The following is a 13,029-nucleotide window of genomic DNA, read 5'->3' as shown; positions in this document are numbered from 1 at the left end:
AACAATAATAATTAATTAATTAATTAATTAATTAATAATAGTGTAAGAAAACCAAATTTATGGTTCATTATATGATTGGCGTAGGAATGGGAGTGGGGGGAAACAGAATACTATAGGGAAATCAACACTACAATAAGCCCAAAAAAAAAAAAAAAAAAAAAACAGGATTATTAAACCGTTTTCTTTTTCTTTTGACTAAGAAACCGCTATGCTGGAAAAGTATGTCCACTTCACTATTTATTGCTTCTTCTTCCGCACGTGTTGAAGTCTACTGAGTCTCATTGTATTTGTATTTCCTTTCTGAGGAACTAGAGCAATTTTATCTTGAACACCAATCTTGTTAAATTTCTCATGACATACAATCGATTGTGGGGGCTTTCTTCTTCGTGATGGGAATAGATTTTTAAAAGCACTACATTCAGTTAGATCAAGTTCCACTTCAAGAAGTGAAGCTACATTACATGCCGTTTCCTTGTCATCGTTAGCTAAACGATGTAAAAGGTCCACAGCAACTTCCCTCGGAATTGTAATACCACTAGCCAACAATAGTGTTACAACATGTAAAGTAACATATGATGGCAATGTAGTTCTAAGAATATTGTAGGCTAGTTCCTCTTTAGGAAAAGTTCCTTGTGGAATGAAATTCTTTATAAAAGAGTTATCAACTTTCACAGAAGGAGATATAGCATCCTTTTTCACTGTTACACTAGAAATAAACATTGGTACAGGAGGTGGCTTCTCTTTATCAAGAGAAACAATTGTTTTTTTCTGTTGATCTAATTGGATGGACCTTTCCTTCTCCACCAAACCCATATTTGTAACATATGGAACTAAAAATAAAGAGCGACTTTCCGCCCTATCAAACAAATCGATAGAAGGGGATGAATCAGGATCGTAACCCTCCATAAATCCAACAGCAGATACAAGCATATTTAAAAGTCCCTTTTCAAACGTTTTAAGAAGTAAAAAACTCGATAATGTAGCATACTTTAACCTAGAAAGTGAATGCTGGCCACATCCTGCCATTATTTGCGCCAACAACAGATAACATATAAAAAAACAAGCCTTGATAAACCAAAAATAAAATAAAATAAAACATAATAATAAAAAAAGGCAGCAAGATGGATAGAGCATTACAAAAGAACCAAGATCCAAGCAGAGCAGAAATAGAAAAAAAGAAAAAAAAAATGCACCAAAAGAGAAGCGATGCACAAATCAAGAAAAAACAAGCAAACACCTGACATCGCGCACCCCCGAGGCGTCCAATTTTCCAAACGAAGAGAAAGAATCACCACCACCTCAGCACCATCCTGGCTGAAAAAAAAATAGACGAGGGTAACGAAACAACCCCTTCGCCGACGGCGCCGGCCGGAGAGTTCCTCGTTCTGTTTTTTTTTTCCTCGCCGGGCCCGCGACCCGCGCGCCCCACCCTCACTTCCGGCGGCTTCCGGGGACGACGGCGGAGAGGGGCACATAACTGGGGGCGAGGGGTCCCGGGGTTTTTCTTTTTTCTTGGTCCTCGTCGGCCCTTGCGGGTGTAGGCCTCTGTCTCCGCTTGGGCGGCGTTTGGGAAAACTCGGCCGTCGGTGGTGGTGGCGTGGGAGGTGGTGTTCTTGGTTTTTTTTTTTTATTTTTTTGGTGGGGGTCTCTGTTGACTTTTTTCATTTATTTCTGCTATAGCGTTTTTTTCCAGCTGGTGGTAATTGCTCTGGTTTTTCTCTTCCTTTTAAGCCTTTTTTTTTTTATTTAACTGAACTTCACAATGCGTTTTTGTATATATAGTCTTTTCGTTCTTTTTTTTTTATTCCTATCGTTGGCTTATTTTTCTTTGGTTTTAATTATGCTCTTTGTGTCATGTAATTGATATCACTTTTTTTTTTTTTCTTTCTTATACTCGTAAGATTTTAAAGATAGCGAGATGAGTAATGAAAGTATCTACAATCTTTTAACTGCAGAGGTTCACGTTGAAGAAGGACCGTATACGGGAAAATATGAAAAGCATATGAAAGATTTACCAAAGCCTGCGTATTCCACGTTCTATCAAAAGAATAAAGAATATGATGGGACGTTTCCTAGATACTTTAAGCAACGGGATGCAGTTATTGGACCAATAGTTAATGAGTCTGTGGACCCCAAAAACTTTCTTCGGGCTGGTGAAGGTGTAAAGCATTGTGTCCCGGCTGTACGTGAAGAAAAGATTTTTACAAAACCACCTCTCGATCCCAGAGCTCGTAACATTCGTGGTGGTGAAGGTAAAACAGGTTTGTATCCTTCTCAAGGTGGATTATCTGGACACCGTGGAAATGGAAATAAATTTGATCCAAATGGTAAGCCAACAGGTGATGAAATAAGCGAAGGAATGTTAGATGAACTTGATAATAAACTTGCTGAGGGAGAAGAAGGTTATTTGGGAAAAAACGGAGGTACAAAGAATGAATATGGTGTGGGTCAACCAGGTACTTCAAGAGATCTTGAAAATGGTCAAATGGGAATAAATGGGAATGGTGAAAAAGTTACACTACAAAATGGTGGTACAACTGAAGGAATGTATGGACCAGGTCCCCTTGAAGGTAAGAAAGATTTTATTACCTCAAACATTATACAGGTAAGTAATATGGTACCCAAAAGAAGGAAGGATCAACCTGAGAATCTTACGTCGCGAAAAACTTTTGCTCAGGTGCCATCTTACCTAAGTCGTGTAAAAAAAGAAATTGAACAGGAAAAATTATATTTCAAGAATATGGATGAAGCACGTGTTCAACAAAAAGTCAAGATGTGGGAAAGGAATGTGTACCGTCTGAATGAGCGTGAACGACTGGACCTGATTGAAAAACTTACCACCAAACTAAAACAGAAAAGTGGGGAAATGAATAAGATGCCATTTGTCAAAGATACATTTGCCCAAGTAAAACGAAGATCTGATCTAGAAAAAAGTATGAAGGAAATAGAAGCGGCACTTGCAAAGCTAGACAAGGATGCTGTATTTGTTTACAATGATGACCCAAGGTGTGTACACTGGACAAAGGATGCTGCCCTTGAGGAGGCTACTCGATTTGCTTCACAGTCGTCTTAATGACGTATGTAATGCATAATATGTATAGATTTTCTTTCCCTCATTTCTTCTTGTTCTTCCATGTACGTACCGTGTGTGTCTGTGTGTGTGTGTGTGTGTCTTTCTTTTTCTTTTTCTTTGCACACTTTGTGTATCTGTGTACGGGTATGTACGTTCTTGTATATAGTTCCCTCTCTTTTCCTTCCTTCTTTCTTTTCTTTTCTTTTTTCTTTCGAGATATATATATATCTGTAGGTGCCACTTTCCTTTTTCAGGTTTGGAGCTTTTTTTTTTAACTTCCTTTTCTCTTTTCTTCTTTTTTTGGTATTAAATCCTTTTTTTTTTAATTTTTGCGGCGGTATCCTTTTTTTTTCTTTTCTTTTCTGGATCTAGAAAAGACGATGAGGCGTTTTTCAAGTTTTCTGCGTGTCTGCCTCCCTCTTACCCGTTGGAAATCTGAGTCAACTGGGGCCTTAAAAGAAGAAGTTGATCTTCTCACAAAACGTGTTGAGGCTATTGAGGATAGTAAGGCAGTTCAAGCGTTAGTATCATTTTATAGTTCTCGTAATGTACATAAACTAAATAACCTTAGTGAGGTAATTCATTATTGTTCAAGACCTGATTATAACGCCGAAGTTTTTTGCCATATGGAGCTTCCTGTTCTCCTTTCACGCATTGTTAGGGCTCTTGATAGTCTTCCCTGTGGATTAAATGCTATGCCATCTGTTCTATTGGTTAAAAATACGTATTTGGATTCTTTTAAGAAGCTAATAGAATGTGATTTCCCTGGAGAGAAAGAAAGCGTAAAACATTTTCGTAATGTGGTTGCTGAAATTGAAGAGATACACAGAAGTCGAGATATACTTGTTACAATGGCGATGGGTCTTCTTGAACTAAAGGAACTCCTTTTACGTCACAGACAATTTCTTTTTAAAGATAGGAAAATGGACCCTAAAACGACTTTTGATTACCTTTTACATGAAGGATTAATCGATATTACAGGACCAATGGATACTTTTAGTTTACTTATGGTCCATTACAATTTTCTTTCACGAATGCTTATAAATCTTGATCGAGAATCTGATAACAAGGTTGGGATGGTTGATCTTGAAATTGACCTTGAAAGGCTTGTGCGCAATGCTGTTGATGATGCAAAACAAATTTGTACAGATCACTACGGTGACTGTCCCGATGTAAAATTTATTATATCAAAAGATGCAGGACTAATAAAATTTGCTCAAATGAGCTCTACAATATCATATGTTGTCTTGGAGTTAATGAAAAATGCATTCCGGGCAACTGTTGAAGGGCATATGGAGCGTGATTCAATGGGTATTGTTAATTGTGAAAATATGCCTCCTGTGGAGGTTTTAGTGAATATCAAAGAAAGTGCTAAACACGCTTGTATCTGCATATCAGATGAGGGTTTAGGCATGACACAAACTCAAGTAAATATGGCCATGACCTATGCATATACCACTGTGAAGAGGCCAGTTCTTCAACTTCATGATAGTAGTGAAGTATATAGAGGAGATTCGGTGGCTCCTCTAGCCGGTTATGGGTTTGGTTTGCCAATGTCAAGGGTATATGCTCGTACCTTTGATGGAGATCTTGTTATGAGCACAATGGAGGGATATGGGACCCGTGTGTACTACTACATCAAAGTATGAATGCGCATTTTTATTTTCCTTTCTTTTTTTCTTTTTACGATGTTATGTTTTTACCTCTCCCTAACAGGTGATTCCCACACAAATAGAGTGGGTTGATAGAGTGTCACTGTGGTCGGTTTTGTCTTTTTTCTGTGTTTTAACGAAGAGATAGAGTATGTAACGGGAGAGAACGTAATGAAAAAAAAAAAAAAAACGAGACTTTACCGAGATTTCTATGTTACAGTAACTATCTGACTTCTTTTTTTAGGCTTTCTTTCTTTCTTTTCCCTCCCTTCTCTCCCCTTCTCTTCATTTTTCTCAATGTTTCTTTTTCTTTTTTGCTTGTTTTTTTTTTTTCTTCTTCTGATAATATATATATATTTGGCAGTCTTAGTTTTCTTGATAGGCTGTTGCCAGGGTGGCGGAAAGCTTTATTCACTGAGATGACTGCTGATGACACCTTCATCGTGACACCTGTACCATGGGCTTTGATGCTGGATTATGAGCGTGTAGATGTTGTTCTACAGCTATGTAGACAATTTTCTTTTTTCAGTTCCGATAAATTGACTCTAGCTGAACGTGAGGAAGTTGTTTCTACTGTTGGTATGAAAGGTGAATGTCTGCAATATCTCATAATCTATGGATCAGTTGGAAATGCTCGAAAGGATGCGTTCTTAAAACTTCTTCGTTTAGCACGTTTAACTCTTGTCCAGGATATGGCTTCTCAAGTAGTAGTTTCTCCGCATGTAGGTGATGTTCTTCCAAACGCAATGTTATACCCCTTATGGGATTCGAAACAAGCAAGGTGTTTTCGAAAATGGAATTCCATTTATTGGGCAATGCGATGTGGTCTTCTTAGAAAGATAAAGAGAAGACGTGAGTTGATGCAATCACATGTAGAACAAATATTAAGTATGAAACCTGAAGATGAAGTAGTTTGTCCTGGTAATGAAAATAAGGAAATTAAATTTTTTCACGAAGAAACTTTCTACAATGCTTTTCGAAATCTTCTAGATGTAGAACAGGAGGAACGTAATGCACCTCTTGAACTTTATCATGATGCATGTAGTGAAGAACGAGTTAATATCTCTTATGTTGTTGCAAATGTACCGACTCTGTTTATTGCATGGGCTAGTTGGGATGAAACATCTATGAGGTGGTTAAGGGAACATATTTTTAACGTTACTAAAGCGGCACAACTAAAAAATTGTATACCATTAACAGTATCCGCTTTAAATACTTTAGATGATCATCCATGGTTACAAACAGTAATGAAATTTGTTCATGTACCTCGACGAATTGTAGTAAGAAAGAAGGGAAGAATTGCGAGAATTCCAAAACGTGCTCAAATTGTTTTAATAAATTTGGATCGAGAAAAAAATTCAGCAATTCATGCACTTGATTCCCTTGTCAGTAATATTCCAGGTTGGAAAAGTCCTGAAGTATCTTTACTACCACTATGGTGTGGTCCTGATGGTCTTCAAAGTAATTTTGCAACAGATTTAAATATTTCAACACTTCCTTATTTTGTAGCAACTCAGTTACCTGATCCTCAGAAAAGAAGATTTGGTGATTGTAAGGGTCCCCGTATATGTTTCATAACTCCTCAAATAGACAGTGAACCTTCTTTGGATATTTCTATATCGAATAACAATCTTCATGAAATGTTTGGATCTAATGTGAAACCTGTGGATTGGCACCTTATTAACAAAGAAGAAAGAAAACGTGTAATGGATAGTATTTCCTCCTTTATAGCTTCTAGTGATGTACCATTAAGATTTAATGCTCGTGTAGATCGTACATATCAACTATCTCAAGTTTCATCTGGATCATCACCAAAACATTTAAAATATCAAATGAGTTCCTTTGTGTCTATGTCAGGTACTATTTCAACAACTGATTTATTAAAATTAAAGGATGAGATACGTTTTCTTTCTCAAGTTAAAAACCTTGATTTTAATATAAAGGTTATGAGACCGTCTAATCCTTTAGTGATCAAACTTAATCCTGTAACACCAAGTCGTTATGTTTACCAGAGTACACGAAGTATTACTTGTAGCGAGTGTCTTAGAGATATTTTGATAGAAAATGAAGCTTATTTTAGATGTCTCCATTGTGAACAGCTAGATGGTGTTCTTTGTTTAAGTTGTTTTGCTAATGATAAACATCCACAACACCATATCCTACTTCGAGTAGCTGCTGGTCTATCTACAACTTTAGAACTACTTTGGGGACCATCAAATGTTGCCCCATTATCTCGTTTCTGTGGATCTCTTGTAACTAATGTAAATGATAAACATATTGGAGTATATTGCAATGTTTGCTCTAAATTAGTACAGGGCATCCGTTGGAAGTGTTCAATGTGTTATCAATATGATATGTGTGGCCAGTGCTATAAAAAAATCAATCGTTCTGAGAATATTGATTCTGGAAAAGATTCTTCTCCAGTGCATACTCCAAAAGGGGTTTTCACCACACTTATTCCATCTAAGACTCATCCTGCAGATCATTTATTTCTTTGTATTCGTCATGGATGCGGAGCTGACGATGATGAAATTTTAAAACCTGTAAAAGACGAAGATGCACTGAGGAATCTCTTCACAGAGTAACGTTTAGATGGTATAACAGACAATGAATAAAGTTCCTGTCTCTTTATTCTATCCTCCCTCTTTTTTTTTTGCTTTTTTTCTTTTTTTCTTTCTTTCATACTATGTGTGTCTGCGTCCTTCTGCATCGGGATGACGGTTTGATCATTCCTTTTCTTGAGTTGGTGTTCTCTGAGTGCAACCTTTTGATGTTTTTTTTTTCAGTTTGGAGAAGTTTTTGTAGTCGTTATTATATCGCTGATTGTGTGTGTATGTGTTTGTCTCAAGTGCATGTCAGATTATTATTATTATTATTATTATTATTATTATTATTATTATTATTATTATTATTATTATTATTATTATTATTATATGCACATCATTCTTGAAGAAAAACGTATGTAGTTGACTTTCCATTATCATATATATATATATATATATATATATATATATATATTTATTCTCTTTCTTTATTTGTATATTCTTTTTTTTTTCCTTTTCTTTTCCTTTGCCTTTTTCATCTGTACTTCTCTTTCTTTCTTTCTTTCTTTATGTGTATATATTTCTCTGCGTCTATGTTATGATTGGAGGGAGGGGCTTCAGCCTTGACAGCATCCACACACAGCTGAGGGAGAAATGGGGTGCAACGGAAGCCGTCCTAAGGCGGCCGTCAAGGATCAGAACAAGAATAAGAAGAGCAGTAACAATAACAACAATAATAACAATAATAATACGAGGGTGGATTCCTCACCTGCTTCACCATTACCACCAGGGTCACCTGTAGTAGTGACCACAACAGGAGGTCCCAAAATTTTAAGAACTTCAGCTGCTGCTGCTGCTGCTGCTGCTGCTGCTGCTCGTGGTGGTGGTGGTAGAGTTCGTGGGCGTGGGCCCCAGCCGGGGACGGAGGGGGATGGCACTGCCAGTCGGCCGCACAGTTCCTCCTCTGTGGACAGTCGCACGAAACCACCGCAGTCATCGGCGTCCTCCAAGTCTGATGCGACAGATGCGGTGGCTCAAGCGTCGGCACCACGTCCATATCAAGAACCCTTCAGTGCGGAGCCTGTACAAGAGCATGAGGTCTCTACTGCTTCTCCACTCCCTCTTGTTGTTTATAATGAACAAGGGAACTATAAGAGGAACAATTGCAGTTTCTCCAATGGCAACCGTGAGAGCAATAGGAGTAGTAATAGGTATGATAATGATTACATGACGGAATCTTTCAACAGCAGCTTCAGTTCTCCACAGTTGTTTCGTATTTCACCAACGCAGCGAGCTCAGCGTGGAGAAGGTACATGGGAATGGTGGTATGAACAAGTGGATAAACTACGTATCACAAAGGATTGTAGTTGTCGGGCAAGACTTGAAGATATTCAAAACCGCCTTGCACGACAGTATGATACAGATAAAGGTCGGGTTGAATTAGATCTTGGATGGTGTTATATGGAGCGTTCTGCACCTTATGTGTTAGGTCGTCTCTTTGCTAGTCCATTTATTGCTGAGATTCGATGGATTACTGCATTACGTCTTGATGGCAACTATTTTACAGATGAAGGATTTGGTAATATGCTTGCTGTAATGAGTGTGGCAAACGAATCTAAGATTGTTCTACCTCTACTTAAACAATTGTACCTTAATAACATGAATCTCGATCCTAATAGCATTCATGGGATTCTCTATTACCTATTCCCACTCAAACCCCCTCGTGCGTTAATAGAAGAAACAAATACACTACGTCCATCAAGATCACTACCAGTAATGTCGGCAGTGCGAGGACCGACGATAGCGGGTGAGTCTATTGGATTTCCCTTGAGGGCGTATATTCCTTTCGATAATTCTCCGCACACCCCACTATTTCCCTCACTAGAGGTTTTAAGTCTGTGCGACAATCCAGGTATTGGTAACCGTGGACTCGCAGTTCTCTTGCGTTGCCTGATTGCACCACACTACGAGCGACGGGAGTTACCTGTGCTTGATCTCTCACGTTGCGGTATTGATGAAGTGGGTGGGAGATACCTTCGTGAATATCTTACGCATCTACGTATCTCACGTAAGAATGACGAGAACCTTGTGGCTCTCAGACGTGTTGTTCTCATTGGAAATCGGCATAGCATGGATCGTGCGCAAAGTATTTGCAGCAACGATGATAGCCATTACCAGTCCAATGATTATGATAACAATAACATCAACAACAAGAATAATATGTACACTATGAGGAAGCAGAGTGGAAGTCATCATGATGGATATCTCCAAAATGGTAACGACGATGATGCCTCTTCACGTGATCGTGACGTTAGCATTGTATTGTGATATTATTATTATTATTATTATATTTTGTTATTCTTCTCTTTTTTTTTTTCTTATTATTTGTAATTAAAGGGGGGAAGTGTGAAAGAATGACCGAAAATCAGTTTTGAAGGAGGATGTGTAGAAAAATACAGTGATGTATGATGGAGTTAGACGAAGAGAGAAATGTGGGACAGTAATAGGGAAGGAAACAATTTATACACACACAAAAAGAAAAAAAAAAAAAGAGAACTACGGCGCGATGCACATATAAAGAGAGTAGAAGAGTAGATATTAAGGTGAGATCAGTTGGATATTTTTCCCTCTATTTCCTTTTTAGAGCATGAAGAATATGTACACATCCTCCCCCTTTTTCCCCTTTTTTCCCCCTCCCCCTACCCCCTCCCCCTACCCCCTTTTTCTTTCCGTTCCCAGTGTTCAACTGACTCTCTTCATTATTATTATCATCATCTGTTATTTATTTATTTTACACTATTATCACCGTATCGAATAGCCCCTCTGATGTTGTTGTTTCTTTCTTTATGTTTCCCCTCCCCTCTTCTTTGGTGATGGAGGAGGAAAAAAGAAAAAAAAACAGTTGAACAAATTCATCAAAAAAACAAAACACAGTAAAAGGTAACCCCTCCTTCCTCCACCCACTTCAACCAAAAAAAAAAAAAGAAAAAGATCGTGTTGTTATATGTGCTGTAATGTAGAGAGAAGGGAACTATAGAATAATCTGTTATTGAATGTACCACAAAATGTTTGAGTGAGAATGAAGAAACTCATAACCTTTTTTTTCCTTCTTATTCTTTTTTATTTATAAATGAAGATAATTTGTATTCTTTTTTTTGTCTTTTCTTCTTTAATAGTCGTTTTTTTTTTCTTTGTGTAATACTCTTGTTTCTCTTTATATCTTTTTCTTGAAAAGTGGTCTCCGGTATAAATATATTCTAGAAAGAATAGGGAAGAAAAAATAAAAGATTTATTTATTTGCTGTTTTTTTTTCTTGATATTTGATCACTTTAAGTGGTAGTACTATTACTAGTAGTAGTAGTTGGAGAAAGAACAACAACAACAAAAAAACAACAACAACAATAAAACAGTAGCTGGGTATTATGTTTCGGGTATCTCGTCCATCGCACTCTTTTTCTCAAGAGGCTTTTCATCGCATGAGCAAGTACATCAAGAGCCGCAATCCCAATGAAAAATACTTGCGCACAGGTCACATTGTCCTTGAAACGATGAAGAGATATCATGCATATGTACTGGCCTTAGTATTCATTCTTGGTGTGACCTGCCGTGACCAGTTACAGCACCCTGAGAAGGTACGGACTCCTGTTCATGACGGTCGATCACTTGTTCTCTAGTTGGCATGTAGAACTTGTACAGACAGATGACTATACACATATATACAGGCGAACTAGTAAAAACAGTAGCACATATTGGAAGGAAAGAAGCAGCAGTAGTTAAAAGTGATGAAATTAAGTCGCAGAAACGACAAATGAATTGTTGCTTCATGCTTCCGTAAAAGAAAAAAAAAAAAAAATGCAATACAAAGAAGAGACCACCACAAACGGAAGGATATTTGGTAAATAAATGAAAAAAAAGAAAAAGAAAAACAATAAAGTTACCCTTTCCCATTACCTCTCACATATTCTCTCTTTCTTTTCCCTCTACTCTTTCTTTTCCCTAACCCCCCACACCATCACTCCCTAGAGCTCTACGCAGGACCATTAGGATGCGTCGCCCCACCCCCACTCCCACTGCCAATGCCTCTGGCGGGAGAAGGGCCGGGCAGCAGGAGTTCCTCCAACTCATCCCGCTGGACGTTGACCTCCCGACCGCCCGCCGCCTCGCCCTCGCCGCCCCGAACCTCCGCGCCCTGCCGTCCACCGTCGGGCTCCTCCTCCCGCGGCTGCACCGCCTCGACCTCACCGGCGGGGGACTGCGGGATGTCGCCGCCATCGCCACACTGCCACTACTCACCTCGCTGAACCTCTCCGGCAACACACACCTCGGTTCCATTGCCCCGCTCGCCGCACTGCAGCAACTCACCGTTTGCGTCCTCGCACACTGCCAGCTACGTTCCCTTGATGGTCTGCAAGGAAGCGCAGCGAAGCTAAAGTCCGTTATCGCAAACGACAACCAACTGTTGCTATACTCGCCCACTAGTCACATGCTGGCTGGAGCCAACTCGGATGATGTTGCCTTGGCAGTAAAGAATTACGAGATACTTTCTGAACTTACTGCTTGTGAGACCTTAGTGCTCTCTCGCAATCCACATCTCTGTACTTTGCATGTCATACCGGATACAATCGAGGAGGAGGAGGAGGAGGAGACAGAACAAACTGAAAATAAACCTTCTAAGACTGTTCCAGGGGAAGTACCGAAACGAGAGGCAGACTGGACACATCCTCTCTCTTCAATTGAAAAAATGACACATCTGAGGAAGCTTTCACTCAGCGGTTGTGGACTGACTTCCTTACCCTCACATTGGTTTCTTCCAATGGTAACAGAACTGAGGCTTAGCCACAACGCCTTAAAGAGCCTTATCCCTGAAGGTGTTATTTTTCGTTCAGTTAAAATTCTTGACGTTAGCCATAACCAACTTCAGAAACTCTCCACACTACGTCGATGTCGTTTTGTTAGACATCTCTGCATAAGTGGGAATGCGTTTCTAGAAGAGGATGGTGAATTAGCAAGTGAAGCAGTTTCAAAAGAGGAAGTGCCGAAGACTCGTGCAAAGTTGACCCCTGGAATTGTGCATTATCTTACACGAACAATGCCCAACTTGGAAGTTGTGGATAACATGATGCTTTCAACATTACAGCAACAGTGGGCTTTAGAAGAAAAAGAAAAAGAAAAAGAAGCAAAAGAAAAATATAAACAGGAAAGAATAAAGAAAGAAAAAGAAAAAGAAGAACACTCTGAAACAGTTGAAGAAGAAGCAAAGGTTAATTCCATTAAGAAGGAAGTAACTCACACCTCAGGGAGGAAGGAATGTGCTGTGGATAATAGTAATAATAATGATGATATTGTTGTGGAGCCTACTGAACTACTACCGACTGAGGCACCGCGAGCACCAATTGTTCGTCGTGAACGTACAAATTTGATTGATTCACGAAAGCGACAGTTAGTAGCTGATGGTGCTGCTGCAGCCCAGCTTTTGATGAAACGAAAAACTGAAGGTACTGGATGGTGAGGATGGTAATGATAGTTATGACGATGACTGCTACTACTTCTACTACTAATACTATTTTGCATCGGTAGGAAAAGGAGATGTCCTACTGTTTTTGAACGATTAAATCTTTTCTTTTCAACATCAAGACCAATTTCTTTTAAGTTGGTGGACAATGCTGGAAGAACTAACTCTGCCATTGTTTGGCTTGACTACTTGAAAATAAACAGCTTACTGTTTAAACACTTTCTCATTATATATATATATATATATATA

The 13,029-nt window shown here is 38.8% G+C and overlaps 6 protein-coding genes across 6 annotated transcripts; 5 read left to right on the top strand and 1 right to left on the bottom strand.

Annotated features, from left to right (window-relative positions):
- Nucleotides 1–237: 237 nt before the first annotated feature.
- Nucleotides 238–1,026, bottom strand: TM35_000142740 (peptidyl-prolyl cis-trans isomerase; the record flags this gene model as incomplete). The annotated part of the gene is made up of 1 exon (XM_029025719.1): nt 238–1,026. The coding sequence occupies one exon, from the start codon at nt 1,024–1,026 to the stop codon at nt 238–240; it is 789 nt and encodes a 262-aa protein (XP_028883129.1).
- Nucleotides 1,027–1,918: 892 nt separating this feature from the next.
- TM35_000142730 (putative prolyl oligopeptidase, putative,serine peptidase clan SC, family S9A) lies at nt 1,919–3,073 on the top strand (the record flags this gene model as incomplete). The annotated part of the gene is made up of 1 exon (XM_029025718.1): nt 1,919–3,073. The coding sequence occupies one exon, from the start codon at nt 1,919–1,921 to the stop codon at nt 3,071–3,073; it is 1,155 nt and encodes a 384-aa protein (XP_028883128.1).
- Nucleotides 3,074–3,453: 380 nt separating this feature from the next.
- Nucleotides 3,454–4,722, top strand: TM35_000142720 (developmentally regulated phosphoprotein; the record flags this gene model as incomplete). The annotated part of the gene is made up of 1 exon (XM_029025717.1): nt 3,454–4,722. The coding sequence occupies one exon, from the start codon at nt 3,454–3,456 to the stop codon at nt 4,720–4,722; it is 1,269 nt and encodes a 422-aa protein (XP_028883127.1).
- A 422-nt stretch (nt 4,723–5,144) lies between these two features.
- Nucleotides 5,145–7,310, top strand: TM35_000142710 (putative beta prime cop protein; the record flags this gene model as incomplete). Its single annotated transcript, XM_029025716.1, has 1 exon — nt 5,145–7,310. One exon carries the CDS (start codon nt 5,145–5,147, stop codon nt 7,308–7,310), a length of 2,166 nt encoding a protein of 721 aa, XP_028883126.1.
- A 612-nt stretch (nt 7,311–7,922) lies between these two features.
- On the top strand, nt 7,923–9,596 carry TM35_000142700 (uncharacterized protein; the record flags this gene model as incomplete). The annotated part of the gene is made up of 1 exon (XM_029025715.1): nt 7,923–9,596. The coding sequence occupies one exon, from the start codon at nt 7,923–7,925 to the stop codon at nt 9,594–9,596; it is 1,674 nt and encodes a 557-aa protein (XP_028883125.1).
- Nucleotides 9,597–11,313: 1,717 nt separating this feature from the next.
- TM35_000142690 (putative leucine-rich repeat protein (LRRP)) lies at nt 11,314–12,777 on the top strand (the record flags this gene model as incomplete). The annotated part of the gene is made up of 1 exon (XM_029025714.1): nt 11,314–12,777. The coding sequence occupies one exon, from the start codon at nt 11,314–11,316 to the stop codon at nt 12,775–12,777; it is 1,464 nt and encodes a 487-aa protein (XP_028883124.1).
- Nucleotides 12,778–13,029: the final 252 nt, after the last annotated feature.

This window comes from Trypanosoma theileri (genome assembly GCF_002087225.1).
Source record: "Trypanosoma theileri isolate Edinburgh chromosome Unknown TM35_Tth_14_V1, whole genome shotgun sequence".
Taxonomy (NCBI): domain Eukaryota; phylum Euglenozoa; class Kinetoplastea; order Trypanosomatida; family Trypanosomatidae; genus Trypanosoma; species Trypanosoma theileri.
This window is presented reverse-complemented; position numbering and strand designations above follow the sequence as displayed.